Raw genomic sequence first — 16617 nt, 5'->3', positions numbered from 1 at the left:
GCTTGCTTCTTAATACTACAAAGTACCTTTGTAACCAGCCAGCAATTGATTGAACAAGATTTTATCCAAATAGCAATCATCACTTAATATTTGCCTGCCCATTGTCACTCTTCAATGGCACATTAATTAGTTCCTTTACACAATAGACAATAGACAATAGGTGCAGAAGTAGACCATTCGGCCCTTCGAGCCTGCACCACCATTCTGAGATCATGGCTGATCATCTACTATCAATACCCGGTTCCTGCCTTGTCCCCATATCCCTTGATTCCCCTATCCATAGATACCTATCTAGCTCCTTCTTGAAAGCATCCAGAGAATTGGCCTCCACTACCTTCCGAGGCAGTGCATTCCAGATACCCACAACTCTCTGGGAGAAGAAGTTTTTCCTTAACTCTGTCCTAAATGACCTACCCCTTATTCTCAAACCATGCCCTCTGGTACTGGACTCTCCCAGCATCTGAAACATATTTCCTGCCTCCATCTTGTCCAATCCCTTAATAATCTTATATGTTTCAATCAGATCCCCTCTCAATCTCCTTAATTCCAGCGTGCACAAGCCCAGTCTCTCTAACATCTCTGCGTAAGACAGTCCGGACATCCCAGGAATTAACCTTGTGAATCTACGCTGCACTTCCTCTACAGCCAGGATGTCCTTCCTTAACCCTGGAGACCAAAACTGTACACAATACTCCAGGTATGGTCTCACCAGGGCCCTGTACAAATGCAAAAGGATTTCCTTGCTCTTGTACTCAATTCCCTTTGTAATAAAGGCCAACATTCCATTAGCCTTCTTCACTGCCTGCTGCACTTGCTCATTCACCTTCAGTGACTGATGAACAAGGACTCCTAGATCTCTTTGTATTTCTCCCTTACCTAACTTTACACCGTTCAGATAATAGTCTGCCTTCCTGTTCTTGCTCCCAAAGGGGATAACCTCACACTTATTCACATTAAACGTCATCTGCCAAGTATCTGCCCACTCACCCAGCCTATCCAAGTCTCCCTGAATTCTCCTAACATCCTCATCACATGTCACACTGCCACCCAGCTTAGTATCATCAGCAAACTTGCTGATGTTATTCTCAATGCCTTCATCTAAATCGTTGATGTAAATCATAAACAGCTATGGTCCCAATACCGAGCCCTGTGGCACCCCACTAGTCACCACCTGCCATTCCGAGAAACACCCATTCACCGCTACCCTTTGCTTTCTATCTGCCAACCAGTTCTCTATCCATATATTTATCCAATACATTATCCAAGTAGTGTCCTTTTAAGAATGTAACATACACAAAATGCTGGTGGAACACAGCAGGCCAGGCAGCATCTACAGGAAGAAGTACAGTGGACGTTTCAGGCCGAGACCCTTCGAAGGGTCTCCGCCCGAAACGTTGACTGTACTTCTTCCTATACATGCTGTCTAGCCTGCTGCATTCCACCAGCATTTTGTGTGTGTTGCTTGAATTTCCAGTATCTGAAGATTCCCTCGTGTTTGCGTCCTTTAAGAATGTGCTTGAATTTTAGTCTAATGACCTATAATCTTATAATTTTTTCAAATCTTGAAATTGAATAGCAGCTTTAAAATACCCTTTTGAACACCTAATTACAATAGATTTAGTGAAATGTGTACACTGGGAGGCTATGGGCCGCAGGAACTCTCAGCTTGGCTTGCATATCATCGTGTGGATAGGAATGAGAGTGGAATAAGGGTAGAATGTGAGTGTGCAAAGCCTTGCAAGTTCCCCTCCCCCTGCACCAACAGTGCCTAAATGCAGAAGTTGCTCTATAACATAATGCAAAAAAAAAGATTACCTTCTCTGACTGACTTTCAGAGAATACCTCTGCTCCTGACTGCATTCTAATTCTTCAGCCTCTCTTCATTTCTGCTTTTTCCATTGGGGGTATTATTCTGCTGGTACTGTGCTACCTGCTTTCATATACTTGTCACTGATGAAGGGAACGTACTGTTTCACTTACCTTTGCTTTTACTTTTGTTCTGGTCTGACAGGTGCTCCGTCCTTGTCCTGGTGACCAGTTCCACATTGGAAGCTCCATAAACCTAAAGAGGCACAAGAAAATCAGAATTAGGTTTACTGTCACCAGTATTTGTTAACTTTTCAGCAGCAGCGGCACAATGCAATATATAACAATAAAGAAAAAAAACTGAATTACAGTAGGTAAATGTATTATAAATTACAGTCATACAGTAAATTATATATAAGAGGGCATGTCCTGGGTGATGAGGGTCCTTAATAATGGAAGCTGCCTTTTTGAGGCATAGCTCTTTGAAGATGTCTTGAATACTACGGAGAGTAGTGCCCATGGTGGAGCTGCCTAATTTTACATGAGTGCACCGACATTCATCAGCAGTGGGTCATGTGGACTTTGGCACATTTATGCTCCCCACCAAACTTCACTCACCATACTTCGTCTCACTCTATCTACATCTTCATCTTCCCTTGTGTGTCGGTTAGGGAAAATAATTTGCTAAAGAAATTTGATTCAAGTTGATTGCAAGGAGTTTAGACATGGACTTTGAAGTAAAAAGAGCTTTATTCACGATATCATGGGGAGTGGAACCTCTGAGAGTGGGGTTTGAAATCCCCGTAATACAGAGAGCACAGCTCCTTTTATGCATGTACAAATTGATTCCAAAAGCAAAGGCTGTTCGATTAACATTATGAATTAGAAAGGATAAGTTAAGTTTACATGCAGTTCTCTTGTGATAAACTATACCCATAGCAACAGCAAATTCTAAAAATCCGGTCCTGTGTACAATTAACAAACAGGTTGCCTCATATCCTTGAGTCTAATTCTTTCAAAATAAGCAACTGCAATTCTAAGAGTCATCTCTGCTGAAAGCCAAGGCCCTATCTATAGCAAACTAAGCTGCAAAATGTTTTCCATACTCAAAAAGCCAACATTAACTCTTTGTCTATTAAAATCTTTAACTCACAATATTTTCCTCCACAGTGTCTTAAAATGCTTCATGTTACTTGCCTCAATTACTCTACCATGCAGATATATAACACTCTTACGGAATTGAGGACCTGAGTGATAGGGAAAGGTTGAACAAGTTGGGACTTAGTTCTCTGGAGAGTAGGAGAATGAGGGTAGATTTGATAGAGGTACATAAAATTATGAGGGCTATAGACAGGGCAATGCAAGCAGGCTTTTTCCACTGAGGTTGGGTGAGACCAGAACTAGAGATCATGGATTAAGGGTGAAAGATAAAATGTTTAAGCTGAACATGAGGGGGATCTTCTTCAGCAGAGGGTGGTGAGAGTGTAGATGCGGGTCCGATTTCAACATTTAAGAGAAGTTTGGATAAGTACTGTACATGGATGGGAAGGGTATGGAGGGCTCTGGTCGAGGTGCAGGTAGATAGGACTCAGCAGAATAATAGTTCAGCATGGACCAGATAGCCGAAAGAGTCTGCTTCTGTCCTGTAGTTCTCCATGACTCTATGAGAGCATATAGTGCACCAGGCTCTTGTCAACAACAGGCCATGTGGCTCACATGGTCTTTATGCTCCCCACAAGACTCCTCTCACCCTACATCTCACTGCATGTACACCTTCATCTTCCCTTGCGTGCTTTAAGATGCTTCCATGTTATTTGCCTCAATTGCTGTACTGACAATACGTGCAGTCATAACACCTTTGGGTTAAAAAGCTTTACCTGATGACGCTACTACTGATGGTCTCGGATATCTAAAAAGTGGAAATATCCTTCCCTCTATTCCATTAAGGTCTTTCATAATCAGGAAGATCTTATCAGGTCAGCTCTCTTATGAAGAAAAGACCCCCACCAAACTGATCAATCTTCCCTGATGACACAATACCATAACACCTAGGAGAAGAGTTAGACTATTTGGCCCATCGAGTCTGCTCCACCATTCCATTATGGTTGACTTATTATCTCTCTCAACCTCAGTCTCTTGTTCTGTCATTAACCATGTGCATCTTTTGCCCCAATTACAATGCTTTAATATTATTTCATACATTGAAGTCTGGATGTGCTTAACAGTTCTTTTGCTTTATCCCTAGAAATTATTCTTATTGGCCTCCTGCGATTGAAGTGGTTTGTGTGACTCTAAGTCTCTTTGCTCCCATACCTTTTCCAGACTCTTACTAACTAGGTCTTCCTTCTTCCAATCAAACGCAACACTACTCCAAGTATCTTCTCCCATCTGTGAATTGGTCTTAATTTTCTGAAACTATGGTTCCAATGAAATCCCATCTTTTACCTACTGTACATCTGTATCTGTCATTAACGTCTACACTCCAATTTCTGATTTGTACAGTAGTTGCCTGCTGTACAATCTCAGAATCTCAGGTTGTATGTAGTGACATGTAGGTACTCTGATAATAAATCTTACTTTGAACTTTGACTTCTCATTACCTGACCCTGACTCCAGACAGCTAAGTTTCAGCCATGTGTATGGGACACTTATCAGTGATCACGTTTAACAACATGGTCACAAAGGTTTTTACTGAAACATTTAATTATACTAATTCTGTCCTCATTTTATAATTCTGCTAAGAATATCGGCAATGTTTGTTACTTACATGAAAACAACTCGCAAAAAATCTATTTGATATGAAGTACAAATTCCAGAAATAGGACCAATGTTGTCATAGCGTTATAGATCACTATAGCACAGCAACAGCCCCCCTTGGCCCATCTAGTCTGTGTTGAACTATTATTCGGTCTAGTCCCATCAATATGCACCTGGACTATAACCCTCCGTAACCTCCTTTGTGTTGATTACATCTTTCACAAGTAACTGTAGACATATTATGTCTGATCAACCTTTCCTGATGGTATATTCTCTCAGTTCTGTCATTAACCACATGCATCTATTTTGATCCTATCCCATTGCCTCAGTATGATTTAACCACCACTGATTCCAAGCCGAGGGATAGCTATTTCATTTTTCGTTCAGCGATATAGCGCGGAACAGGCCTAACAAGTCACACCACACAGCAACTCAACTGGTTAACCCTAGCCTCATCACAGGACAATTTACAACGACCAGTTAACCTATTAACCTGTACGTCTTTGCGCCGTGAGAGGAAACTGGAGCAGTCGGAGGAAATCTATGTGGTTCCCAGGGAGAACATTCTAACTCCATATAGATGGCGCCAGAATTGAACTCTGAACTCCAGGACGCCCCAAGCTGTAATAGCTATGTTACTGTGGTGCCCACGGTAACATCCAAGTAGCAAGGTGCTAAGAGTGGCACAGCGCTTCACATGAGAAGAGCACAAATGAGATATTTTGCAAGCAGATGTGATTGATTAACAGCCTGGGATTTTCCATTTGTTAAAATAATGCTGCATGTGTCTGCCCCTTCTTCACACCACAACTCCTGTGTCAGGTCTGCTGAATCATATACACAGTACTGTGCCAAAGTCTTGGGCACAGTACATATAGCTAGGGTGCCTGAGAATTTTGCACAGTACTGTATTTGTTGACGTGGAGCAGGAAGCGAGTTTGTAAATCTGGCAGGAGCAGAGGATGATGGGAATGGCGATGGTTGGGGGGGGGGGGGTGGTGCGGGTGCAGACACACCCAGCCATGAGACACCAGGCAAGGTCATTTGATTCCAAACAACTGGCTTATTGATCATTACAGAATGCCTCTCTGGTGTTCCTGGCTCCCGCCCCTCTCCCTTCCCCTTTTCCCAACCATGAGTCCCCTCTTCTTACCCCCTTCCCACTCTCAGACCACAATAGAGACCCGCATCAGCATCAGGTTTATCATCACTCACGTACGTCATGAAATTTGAATTTTTTGCGGTGGCAGTACAGTGCAATACATAAAATCACTACAGTACTGTGCAGAAGTCTTAGGCACTCTAGCTATATATATATATATATATGTGTGTGTGTGTAAAACTTTTGCACCGTGCATGATATCTAACTGTCTGTATTCTACTGTGCTTAATATTGAAGGTTCAGTTACCTTTGATTCATATCTGTTTATTATTTCAGTCTTCTCACTTCTCCAGCCCAGGATTCCAGATTTATTTCTGAGAAGGGAAATTCAAAGAATGAAGCTGAAGTGACACCTTAATTGACACAGTACAATTACAGAACATTTTTAGAACAGATCTATTATTCAGGGCTGTGGAACATGTCACTTAAGTGATGTTGCCAAAGGCAATTAGCCATTTAAAACTGGAATGACAGAAAATCTCTAAAATATCCTCAAGCAAAGTTTTCTGAAGAAAACATTATTTTTAACCAGTTCTTAATGTTGGTTTACACAGCTTAATTGGTATTTTTGTACCCTCTCTGAACAGCAAACACACACACACACACACACACGCATTTTCTTAACTACATTTGGTTTAATTGAGAAGAATATGTCACTTTGTCAATAACCTGTTACTGGGTTCTCAATAATTTGTACAGCTACACACGAAAATTTGTAACCTAATGAAGATGAATTGGCTGAAGGGATATGAGTTTCTCTGCCCCATTCCCAACAAGCAAGATTTCTCAGCGGCCAACCATTGTAATCCCAATCCCCATTCCCATTCAGACCATGGCCTCCTCTGCTGCCACGATGAGGCCACTCTCAGGTTTGAGGAGCAATATCTCAAGTTCTGTCTGGTCAGCCTACAACCAGGTGGCATGAAGACTGATTTCTCTAATATCCTTTACTTTTTTTCTCATGACCTGTCTTCTTCATCTATTCCCCACTTTGGCTCCCCTTTTCACTTCTCCTCACCTGCTTATCATCTTCCCCTGGTTCCCTTTCTCCTATTTCTTCCATTGTCCACTGTCTTCTCCTATTGGATTCCTTCTTCTTCAGCCCTATCACCTGTCACCTCGCAGCTTCTCACTTCAATGCCCCCTCCCCCAACCACTAGGCTTCACCTAGCACCTTCTACCTTGTACTCCTCCCCCCCCCCAACCTTTCCCTCACACCTTCTTATCCCGGTTTCATCCTTCTTCCTTTCCAGTCCTGATGAAGGGTCTTGGCTTGAAATATCGATTATTTTTCATATTTCTTTCCATAGGTGCTGCTGAGTTCCTGCACCATTTTGTATGTGTTGCTCTGGATTTCCAGAATCTGCAGAAATTCTTGTGTTTAGGGATAATGAAGTTACTGGAAGATGGATTGATAGGATAAAAGAGTCCGCTTCCAAATGACTGCAAGAATTCTATATTAATTAAATCTTGGTATATTGACCTTCTGTCTTAAGGAGAGCGTGAAGGTGCCTGTTCTTGGAACAGATAAATCACAATTAAAGGTTTAAAGGTTCATTTTATTGTTAACGTATGCATGTACAATACAACTCTGATATTTGTCTTCTCGAGATGGCCATGAAATACAGAAAAACCGTGGGAGTTGTTGGAAAGAAAAGCCATCACTCCCACTGACAGGAAAAAGAAAAAGACACAGAACTCACAAACCCCAAATCCCCATCCCCCTCCATCAGAAAAAAAACAGCAATGATAACAACAAATCCCCAGCCCCTCCTTTGCAAAAAAGAAACAGCGATGATAGCATCAAAAACAGTGGAAGTGTTTTCTCAGATAAGATAAGGCCCATTGTTGACCTAAATGTACCCACTATTCGTGTTAACATTTGTCTAAAATGAGTTAAAAGCTCCATTGTCCAACAGAATTAATCTTCATCTTTGTTTCAAATGTTTAAAGGAAGAAACTCGATTCAAATTGAAATATCCTATATATTGTTTATAGACTCCCAGAGGTTTGCAGACAGTTACTTAGACTGCTTGTCGCAAACCATATTGTGTTTACTTTGCATCCGGCACTTCTGTAAAGGAATGTCATTAAGGGAGCTTGATAATTAACCTTCATCATCAGCAGTGTGCTTAAATAATTTATAAATAAATATTCATGTGATAGTGTAATCAAGAATAATTGTGGACTGTAGGCCACTTGCTTAAATTCAGTAACCTCCAGCAATTTGCAATTGCGTAGATCTGGAGGACAGCTACGGACAGCATAACCAGAATCAATGAGAATTAGTGCATGACAGGAAGAGGCCATTCAACCCATCAAGTCCATGCAGTTACTTTGTAAACATAAAAAAATAACTATTCCCTGGGCTTTTCTCAAAGTCCTGTAACTTTTTTTTCTCCATTCGAGTACTTAGCTAACTTCCCTTTACTCTACAACTCATGTTCTCAGTATTATTTATTTATTATCATTAATATTTTTATTTTTTTGTATTTGCACAAATTGTCCTCTTTTGCACATTGCTTGCTTGTCAGTCTTTGTGTGGAGTTTTTCATTGATTCTATTGTATTTCTTTGTTCCACTGTGAACGTCTGCAAGAAATTGAATCTCAGGATAGTATATGGTGATATATATTATATGTATTTTGATAATGAATTTAACTCCGAATTTTGAAATTTATTGTTGAAGCTGCTTTCAGATACTGACTGCTCATTGGGTGAAAAGTATTCCCTGCATGCCTCTTTTGCTTCTTCTGCCAAATACCACAAATGTTCTCTGGGGCTGGAACAGTGACACACCTCGGAGCACTGAAACTCCAGTTCAGGCTGACCTTGGATACTGCCTGCGTGGAGTTTGTATGCAGGAGTACGTGCTGAGGGACGCACTCAAACTTGGTGCAGCCACCGCAAGGGCCCGGTGGAGAAGGACCACAGCCTAGGGTTCTTCTCCTGCGGGAGTTGAGGGGTGGGGGGGGTGGGGTGTACACCCCTCAACAAGGGAATATAAATATAAATAGAGTGCTACTTGGGTGGCGAAAAGTGTGAAAACGTTAAGACTGTAATGGAAACAGTTGTAAAGGATTGAAAGTCATGGAATGGTTTATTGTATATAATATTATTTTTGAATAAAGTATATTTTGTTTAATAAAAAAAAGTTTGTATGTTCTCCCTGGGAGCACATGGTATTCCTCCCAGTGCTACTTTATCCTCCTACGTCCTAAAGATATGAAGTTCCGTAGATTAATTCACCTCTAGAAGTGCCCCTCAGTGTGTAGGTAAGAGGTAGAATCTAGGAGTAGTTGATAAAGTGGAGGGAAAATGAGATTGGTATAGGATTAGTGACAGTGGATGGTTGATGGCCAGAGTGGATTCAATCACTGAAGGGCCTTTTTCTGTGCTGTATCTCTCTTTGACTCTATAATGCTTGCTCTGAGTTCACAATCAATGGCATCAACTTGTTTTTATTTACATTATCCTTTCTAATTTCGAATATCTCTATCAACTTGCTTTTCAACCTTCCAATAGCTCTGGCTTCTCCAATCTACTTGTACATTTTAATTCCTCAGAGACATTCTCTCAAATCCTTTCTGAGCCTCCTCGAAGGTCTTCACATCCATTCTACAGTATGCAGAATTAGAAACACATTACAAATTCTGTCTGACCATTGTTTTGTCAAGGCATCTTGTTTTGTGTTCTGATGGTTTATTTATAAAGCTCAGGATTCCAAATGTATTATTAACCACTTTCTCAACTACCCGGCCATTTTCAATGTTTTTGCAAATACCATCCCCTTCCTTCCTCCTCCCAGGCCTTGTTACAGACAGACAGACAGACATACTTTATTGATCCCGAGGGAAATTGGGTTTCATTACAGCCGCACCAAGAATAGTGAAATATAGCAATATAAAACCATAAATAATTAAATAATAATAAGTTAATCATGCCAAGTGGAAATAAGTCCAGGACCAGCCTATTGGCTCAGGGTGTCTGACACTCCGAGGGAGGAGTTGTAAAGTTTGATGGCCACAGGTAGGAATGACTTCCTATGACACTCAGTGTTACATCTCGGTGGAATGAGTCCCTGGCTGAATGTACTCCTGTGCCTAACCAGTACATTATGGAGTGGATGGGAGACATTGTCCAAGATGGCATGCAACTTGGACAGCATCCTCTTTTCAGACACCACCGTCAGAGAGTCCAGTTCCACCCCCACAACATCACTGGCCTTACAAATGAGTTTGTTGATTCTGTTGGTGTCTGCTACCCTCAGTCTGCTGCCCCAGCACACAACAGCAAACATGATAGCACAGCAACACCTTTAGAATTTTACTCTTTATATTACACTCAATGACCTTGTACACTTTATTAGGTACAGGAGGTGTTTATGAGGTATGTACCGCTAAGTGTATGTTCATGGTCTTCTGCTGTTGTAGCCCATCCACTTCAAGGTTCAACATATAGTGTGTTCAGAGATGCTCTTCTGCACACCACTGTTGTAAAACATGGTTATTTGAGTTACCATCACCTTCCTGTTAGCTTGATCCAGTTTGGCCATTCATCTCTGACCGCTCTCATTAAAAAGACATTTTTGCCCACAGAACTGCTGCTCACTGGATGTTGTTTGTCTTTTGCACCCTTTTCTGTAAACTCTGCAGACTGCTATACATGAAAATCCCAGGAGATCAGCAGTTTCTGAGATACCCAAACCACCCCATCTGTCACCAATAATTATTCCATGGTCAAAGCCACTTAGCCATTTCTTCCCCATTCTGTCATTTAGTCTGAACAACAGCTGAATCTCTTGACCATGTCTGCCTGCTTTTATTCATTGAGTTGTTGCCACATGATTGGCTGATTAGATATCTGCATTAATGAGCAGATGTACAGGTGTAACTAATGAAGTGGCCACTGACCATATATAGTTTTTATATTACATTGAGATCCGAACACTCAGTGTGAACTGGATGGAGCCTTGGGTCTTTATGTTCATTTTAGCTCAATACATTCACTCACTTCATCTTGGATGTTACTATTTAGCTCTTGAATAAATGGTTTGAGTCTATTTCTAATTAGGAAATTAATGGAACCTCTTCCTTTAACTTTTTCCCTTGCAATCATTTCAGTTTTCACACTTGCATCTTAAAAATGCTGACTTTTCCTGTGAACCAATCTTCCCTGAACAAAATTAACCAATTTTCAAAAGTAATATACATGATAAAGATTCGCCAATCATATCAGAAGTCTGACTGGCCAATGAGAGATCAAGTAACATTATGTAACCCAATGTATGCAGCAGTGCCAATATATTATGAGCACATGTCAGCTTTTACAAATATTATATGCACTTGAAAAATAAGCCTTCAGTTATTTCCGGAAGAGTTTAAGTAGCTGGCAACTATTGTAATTTGCTGGTAAGTATCTTTAAATGAGTTTTTGGGACATCGAAGAAAAAGCAACAGCTGAAAATATCTACTTAGTGAGAAATCGAATTTAGCATCCTGCCTTGTGACTAAAATGGATAGCTGATTAAGATAACAGTGCTTTAGCAATGGCAACAGTAGATATACAGGACTGTAATTACAATCAACTACCAGTGAAATTAGTGTGATAATTAAGGCTATTCTGTAGAAATGGAAAAGGCATGAGATAATGACAATCAATTTGTACAAGAAAGGGTAGAAATGTTTCCTTTAGAAAGGACAGGCTGCAAACTGAGCATCCTGTGCCTTTTAACCTGAGGCTGTAAGAAGGGACATGGCCATTTACTTACAATAGAATAACAGTGATTTACAGGAGTCATATACTACATTACTCTACAAATCCTGGCAATGAGATGTAATGCTTTAAACACTGTACATCAGTTAATTAATTTAGTGAGCCGTTAGCACTGTAAAGATATAAAGTAGATTACAGAGGCTCATGGCCAGCAACACAACTAAAGAATAATGCCTGAGAGGAGAAGTCTTGGGTTCACTTAGCTTATGGTGAAGCTTTCCGTTTAGTGTATAGTCTAACAGGGGCAGAATGGGGAGACAAAGGAGATTCAATGATTAGAGTAAAATCAGAAAAGAATCGCCTCAGGAGAGAATAAAGTTAATTGGGAAATTTGGATCATTTCTGGAAAAATAGTTAAAATCCACATTGGGTCACAACTCATTTGGACTAACTTTGGTTGGTAACCATTTGGGTTAAGTCTGTGTCAATCTTCCGATGTGCTTCTGATGGCCAAGTGGAAAGCTAATGAAGAAATTCATCCTTAAGTATCACGATGTATTTGACGATAGATGAATAAATTTCTATGTCATGAATTGTTGGGGCTCTGCTCAAACACTAAAGAACAAACTGCTGGAGGAAGAGAGCATCTGTGGGAATGCTTCAGGTCAAATCCCAACGTCAGTCTTGCATCCCCATTCAGTCGCCCTACCACCTACCAACCCCTATCTCACTATCCTCTCCTTTTTATTGTCTACTTGTTATCATCTGTCTGCACGCTCTGTCCTGAAATGTCCATGCTCCCTTTTCTCTTACAGATGCTACTTGACCTGCTGAGCTTCTACAGTAATTTGTTTTTCACTCTAGGTCCTAGAATTCTCCAGTGTCTCCTAACTAAATATAAACCCCTAGTCACTTTAGATCTCCAGTGGCTCCCAACTAAATATAAAATCCCTTCATGTACTTCCGTGGGGTTGCCTCCTATACTTCGTTTGATTCTTTGTGGTGGCAGAAGGTAAGGAATATCATGCTTTCTAATTTTTTATCACATTTCTGCCCCATAATAATGAGAATATATACTGTAGTTTTGACATTGAAACAATCAAAATATGTCCAAACTGGGAAGTTCTTAAATGGAGCTTGTTTCAGATGCTGGATTAAAATAGGGCCAACGTGAATGATCCACCTGCAGAATTTGATACAAATCTTAGATATTGGCTGTGAATATTCCATATTTCTAATGACACAGAAGACAATGTAGCCCATTGATTCTATGCTAGCTCTCAGGGCAAGCATCATACCTCGTCACCCAATAACCTCCCTATAACCTTTTCTTTCTGACGAACTCGTTGATTCCCCTTTGATTCTCCTGCTATTCATCTACACACCAGGGACAATTTATTTACAGGGGACAAAGTGACCAACCAACTCTCACATAGGAGGAAACTGCAGCAGCCAGGGAAATACATGCAGTGTGAGAGCATGCAAGATTTGCACAGACAGCACCCGTGGTCAGGATCAAACTTGGCCTCTGAAGCTATGTGAAAGTAGTGCTAATTCCCGTGTCATTCTTACTCTATATTGAGATTTCTACTCAGAAAATATTTTGAAGGATTTCTATTTCAAATGCAGAGTTGGGAAGATGCAGAATTGGTAATATCTTTGGCAATCCATGAAGTCTACTTTTCTAATCAAGTGAGCACCTTTGCTGGTATCTTTTTGTGTGTCTCAGTGCCATATTCTGTTTGAATACAGCTCATAAAGAACCCTGGGACTTTTTTAACCATATTAGGCCTCATATGGAGCCAGTGATCATTAATGGAGAATGTGTGGAGCAGGTTAAGACCTACAAGTATCTGGGAGTACAGTTAGACGAGAAGCTAGACTGGACTGCCAACACAGATGCCTTGTGCAGGAAGGCACAGAGTCGACTGTACTTCCTAAGAAGGTTGGCGTCATTCAATGTCTGTAGTGAGATGCTGAAGATGTTCTATAGGTCAGTTGTGGAGAGCGCCCTCTTCTTTGTGGTGGCGTGTTGGGGAGGAAGCATTAAGAAGAGGGACGCCTCACGTCTTAATAAGCTGGTAAGGAAGGCGGGCTCTGTCGTGGGCAAAGTACTGGAGAGTTTAACATCGGTAGCTGAGCGAAGGGCGCTGAGTAGGCTACGGTCAATTATGGATAACTCTGAACATCCTCTACATAGCACCATCCAGAGACAGAGAAGCAGTTTCAGCGACAGGTTACTATCGATGCAATGCTCCTCAGACAGGATGAAGAGGTCAATACTCCCCAATGCCATTAGGCTTTACAATTCTACCGCCAGGACTTAAGAACTTTTTAAAAGCTATTATTAATGCTTTTTGAGATAGTGATTTAGATGCATATCATATTTTTTACTGAGTTAAGTATTGTATGTAATTAGTTTTGCTACAACAAGTGTATGGGACATTGGAAAAAAGTTGAATTTCCCCATGGGGATGAATAAAGTATCTATCTATCTATATTAAAGGTGCTATATAATTACAATTTAGCATTCACGTAAAATAGGCCAACTCTTACCTTTCAAATGAGATGTTCTTGGTATCTAATTGGGTGGTGACGATGGGGGTGGTGAGGCGGCTTGCCACTTGCTCTTCTGAGGGCTGCACAGCAGCCAACAGCATGTCATGGTCAAAGTTCGCCAGTGACAGAGTCTCTGAGTAAACCATTTGTCGGTCGTGGTCGATCTCCATTACAACTGCGCAGTTGTCTGAAAAAAGCAGAAATCATCAGATTGTGCCATTTTCTTCATTCAGATAACGCAGGCAAGAAGATTAAAACCTTAAAACCCATACGCTTAAGAGAAAAAAGAACTGGTTTGTGAACTGGTATCATTGGTGCCCATGTGATTAATCTTTACCAAAAGTAAGAATCACACCTGTAGCTTTCTCAACAATCCAGTCCTCAGACCAACATATGCAGTGTACAAATGATGGAAAACACTATTTAATGTGATGACTGGATTCATCAGACTGCGTGGAGGAAACCACCAGCTGATTCAATGGGCAGGGAAGCATTTCCTGCAAGCGTTGTGGAGTGTGAAGAGCGTGGCAAGACGCATAGATTCACCCTGGTCACCCGCTGTATCCTGACCTATCTCCAGTTGTCTCAACTCTCATCTTGCCTCTGAATCCATGTAGACTAGGAAGAAAGAGTGAGGTTGACAAACTGCATGACTCTCCCTCACTTTAATCAAACTCACTCACAAGTCACAACCAGGAATGTCAGTGGCTCTCATCCCTTGCGATGGACACGCACAAATAGTTGACATAAATCTCTCACTGCACCTTCCAAAGTGGTAGCTGGCTAGTTTTTGGTAGAACTGAAGCCACAGAGGGTTGTGAGTTTGAATCCAGAGTGGTAAGGCTCAGGAAACACTGCAGTGTCTGAGTTTCCACGATTTTCAAGGAACATTAAATCCCTTTAATGATGTAAAAGATTCCATGACCAAGAGTTTGGAATTTCTGGTATCCTGGATAATATTTATCAGTCAGACAACACTTAAAATCAATGAAGGAATATAGTCACATTGCTATTTAGGGAGCCATCCTGTGTGATTATTATATTATGCTTAAAGGAATGAATTTATACTGGAGATAGGGAGGGCTTGAAGAGCCATGAGCTTATTAAAAGGGGTCAGTCTCAAGAAGCCAAGTAGCCTACAATCAGCTCCTCGTCTGCAATCACAAGGAAGGTTATCACCAAACACTCCAACAAACCTCCACATCTGTACTGTCAAAATAGTCTGACTGGTTGCGACATGGTTTAGCAGGACAAAGCACAGGAACGTAAGAAGCTGCAGAGTACTCAGTTCCATCCAATACATCATGGGCAGATCCTCCCCACTATTAAAAGTGCCTAAAGTTCCACACCACAAGGTTCAAGAACAGCTTTGGTATGTCACCAAAGACAGGCAAATTTCTACATTTGTCTCTTTCTGACTGCATTCTAACTGATTACATCACTGCCTGGTATGGAGCTGCAAATTGGAGGGTTGTAAACTCAGCCAGCTTCATCTTGGGCATGAGCCTTCCCACAATCAAGGGCATCTTCAAAAGGCGATGCCCTCTTTTGTTATTGCTGTTTTGTGCAATTTTGATCGGGGCAGGCTAGCACAGCGGACAGCAGATAGCAAGAGACACGGTGCTGGATAGAATTGAATATGCCTGGACTCTTTCGTTGTCTTTGCAATTTACTGTTTTGTATTCTGTATTTTTCACTTGCTTTTTTTTTTGCTGTTCACATGATTTGTTCTTTTTTTTTCCAGATTGGGAGCCTGATGTATTTCTTCAAACTGGTTTGATGGTCTTCTTTGTTTTGTGGCTGTGCGTAGAAAGACGAATCTCAGGGCTGTATACTGCCTCCATACTTTTAATCTTTGTATTTTTAATATCTGAGTTGGGGAGGAGTTAATAGGAATGTGGGGAGAAAAATCTTGTACTAGTTGAATGGTCAAAAAGGACCCCATGAGCTGTCTGGCATTGATTTGTGTGCAGAGAGTCCTGATGAAGGGTCTTGGCCTAAACATCAGCTGTTTATTCCTCTCCACAGATGCTGCCTGTTCTGCTGAGTTCCTCCAACATTAGGAGTGTGTTCCAGAATCTGCAGAATCTATTGTGTTTATCATTTTTCCATATGTCCTTCTCTAAGCCACTGGAAGATATGTGTAGAATGCCAAGTACTGTTTCCATACTATAGCTTTGGCACTCAGTTCATAGGTCATTGTTCTAGATATTTTAAACCAAAAGCAAATTATCACAGATGCCAGAAATCTGACATGGAATAGAAAAGCATTTTGTCCCGAGCAGGATCAAATCTAGCTGACAGCCAATAATCAACTGCCAACTATTTCTCATTGGACCCTGCTTTGTCACCAACAGGATGACAGGCCAATGAATTGGACAGGGAGTTTCCAACCCTGTGAGAAAAATGGGTGTCAAAGGACACAATAGCTTGTCTTGGACAAGGCTTCGGGTAAGGAACCAAGAGGCCTACTTGGCCCTCAGATTTCCCTCTGCTTCTGCCATACCCGGGGGGAGCGAGTGTGCTGGGTCGTCACATTAATCGGACCTCTGCATCTATGAAAGGTGAGTGTGAGGACCACCATACAGTGTTCACAGACACTGAGCTGAAACTAACAAC

General features: G+C 41.2%; 1 protein-coding gene across 5 annotated transcripts in view; it reads right to left on the bottom strand.

The window, feature by feature from the left end:
- ankrd13b (ankyrin repeat domain 13B) overlaps nt 1-16617 on the bottom strand; it is a 483016-nt gene that overhangs the window by 75524 nt on the left and 390875 nt on the right. For all 5 annotated transcript variants that reach the window (XM_073053400.1, XM_073053398.1, XM_073053399.1 and 2 more), the window contains exons 6-8: nt 13996-14185; nt 5973-6039; nt 1981-2062 (exon numbers count right to left, since the gene is read on the bottom strand). In XM_073053400.1, the coding sequence (XP_072909501.1) occupies nt 1981-2062; nt 5973-6039; nt 13996-14185 (339 nt within the window). The remainder of the gene's footprint in view (nt 1-1980; nt 2063-5972; nt 6040-13995; nt 14186-16617) is intronic.

Source organism: Hemitrygon akajei, chromosome 8 (genome assembly GCF_048418815.1).
Source record: "Hemitrygon akajei chromosome 8, sHemAka1.3, whole genome shotgun sequence".
Taxonomy (NCBI): Eukaryota; Metazoa; Chordata; class Chondrichthyes; order Myliobatiformes; family Dasyatidae; genus Hemitrygon; species Hemitrygon akajei.
The sequence above is the reverse complement of the archived record's forward strand: the minus strand, read 5'-3'. Positions and strand labels throughout refer to the sequence as shown.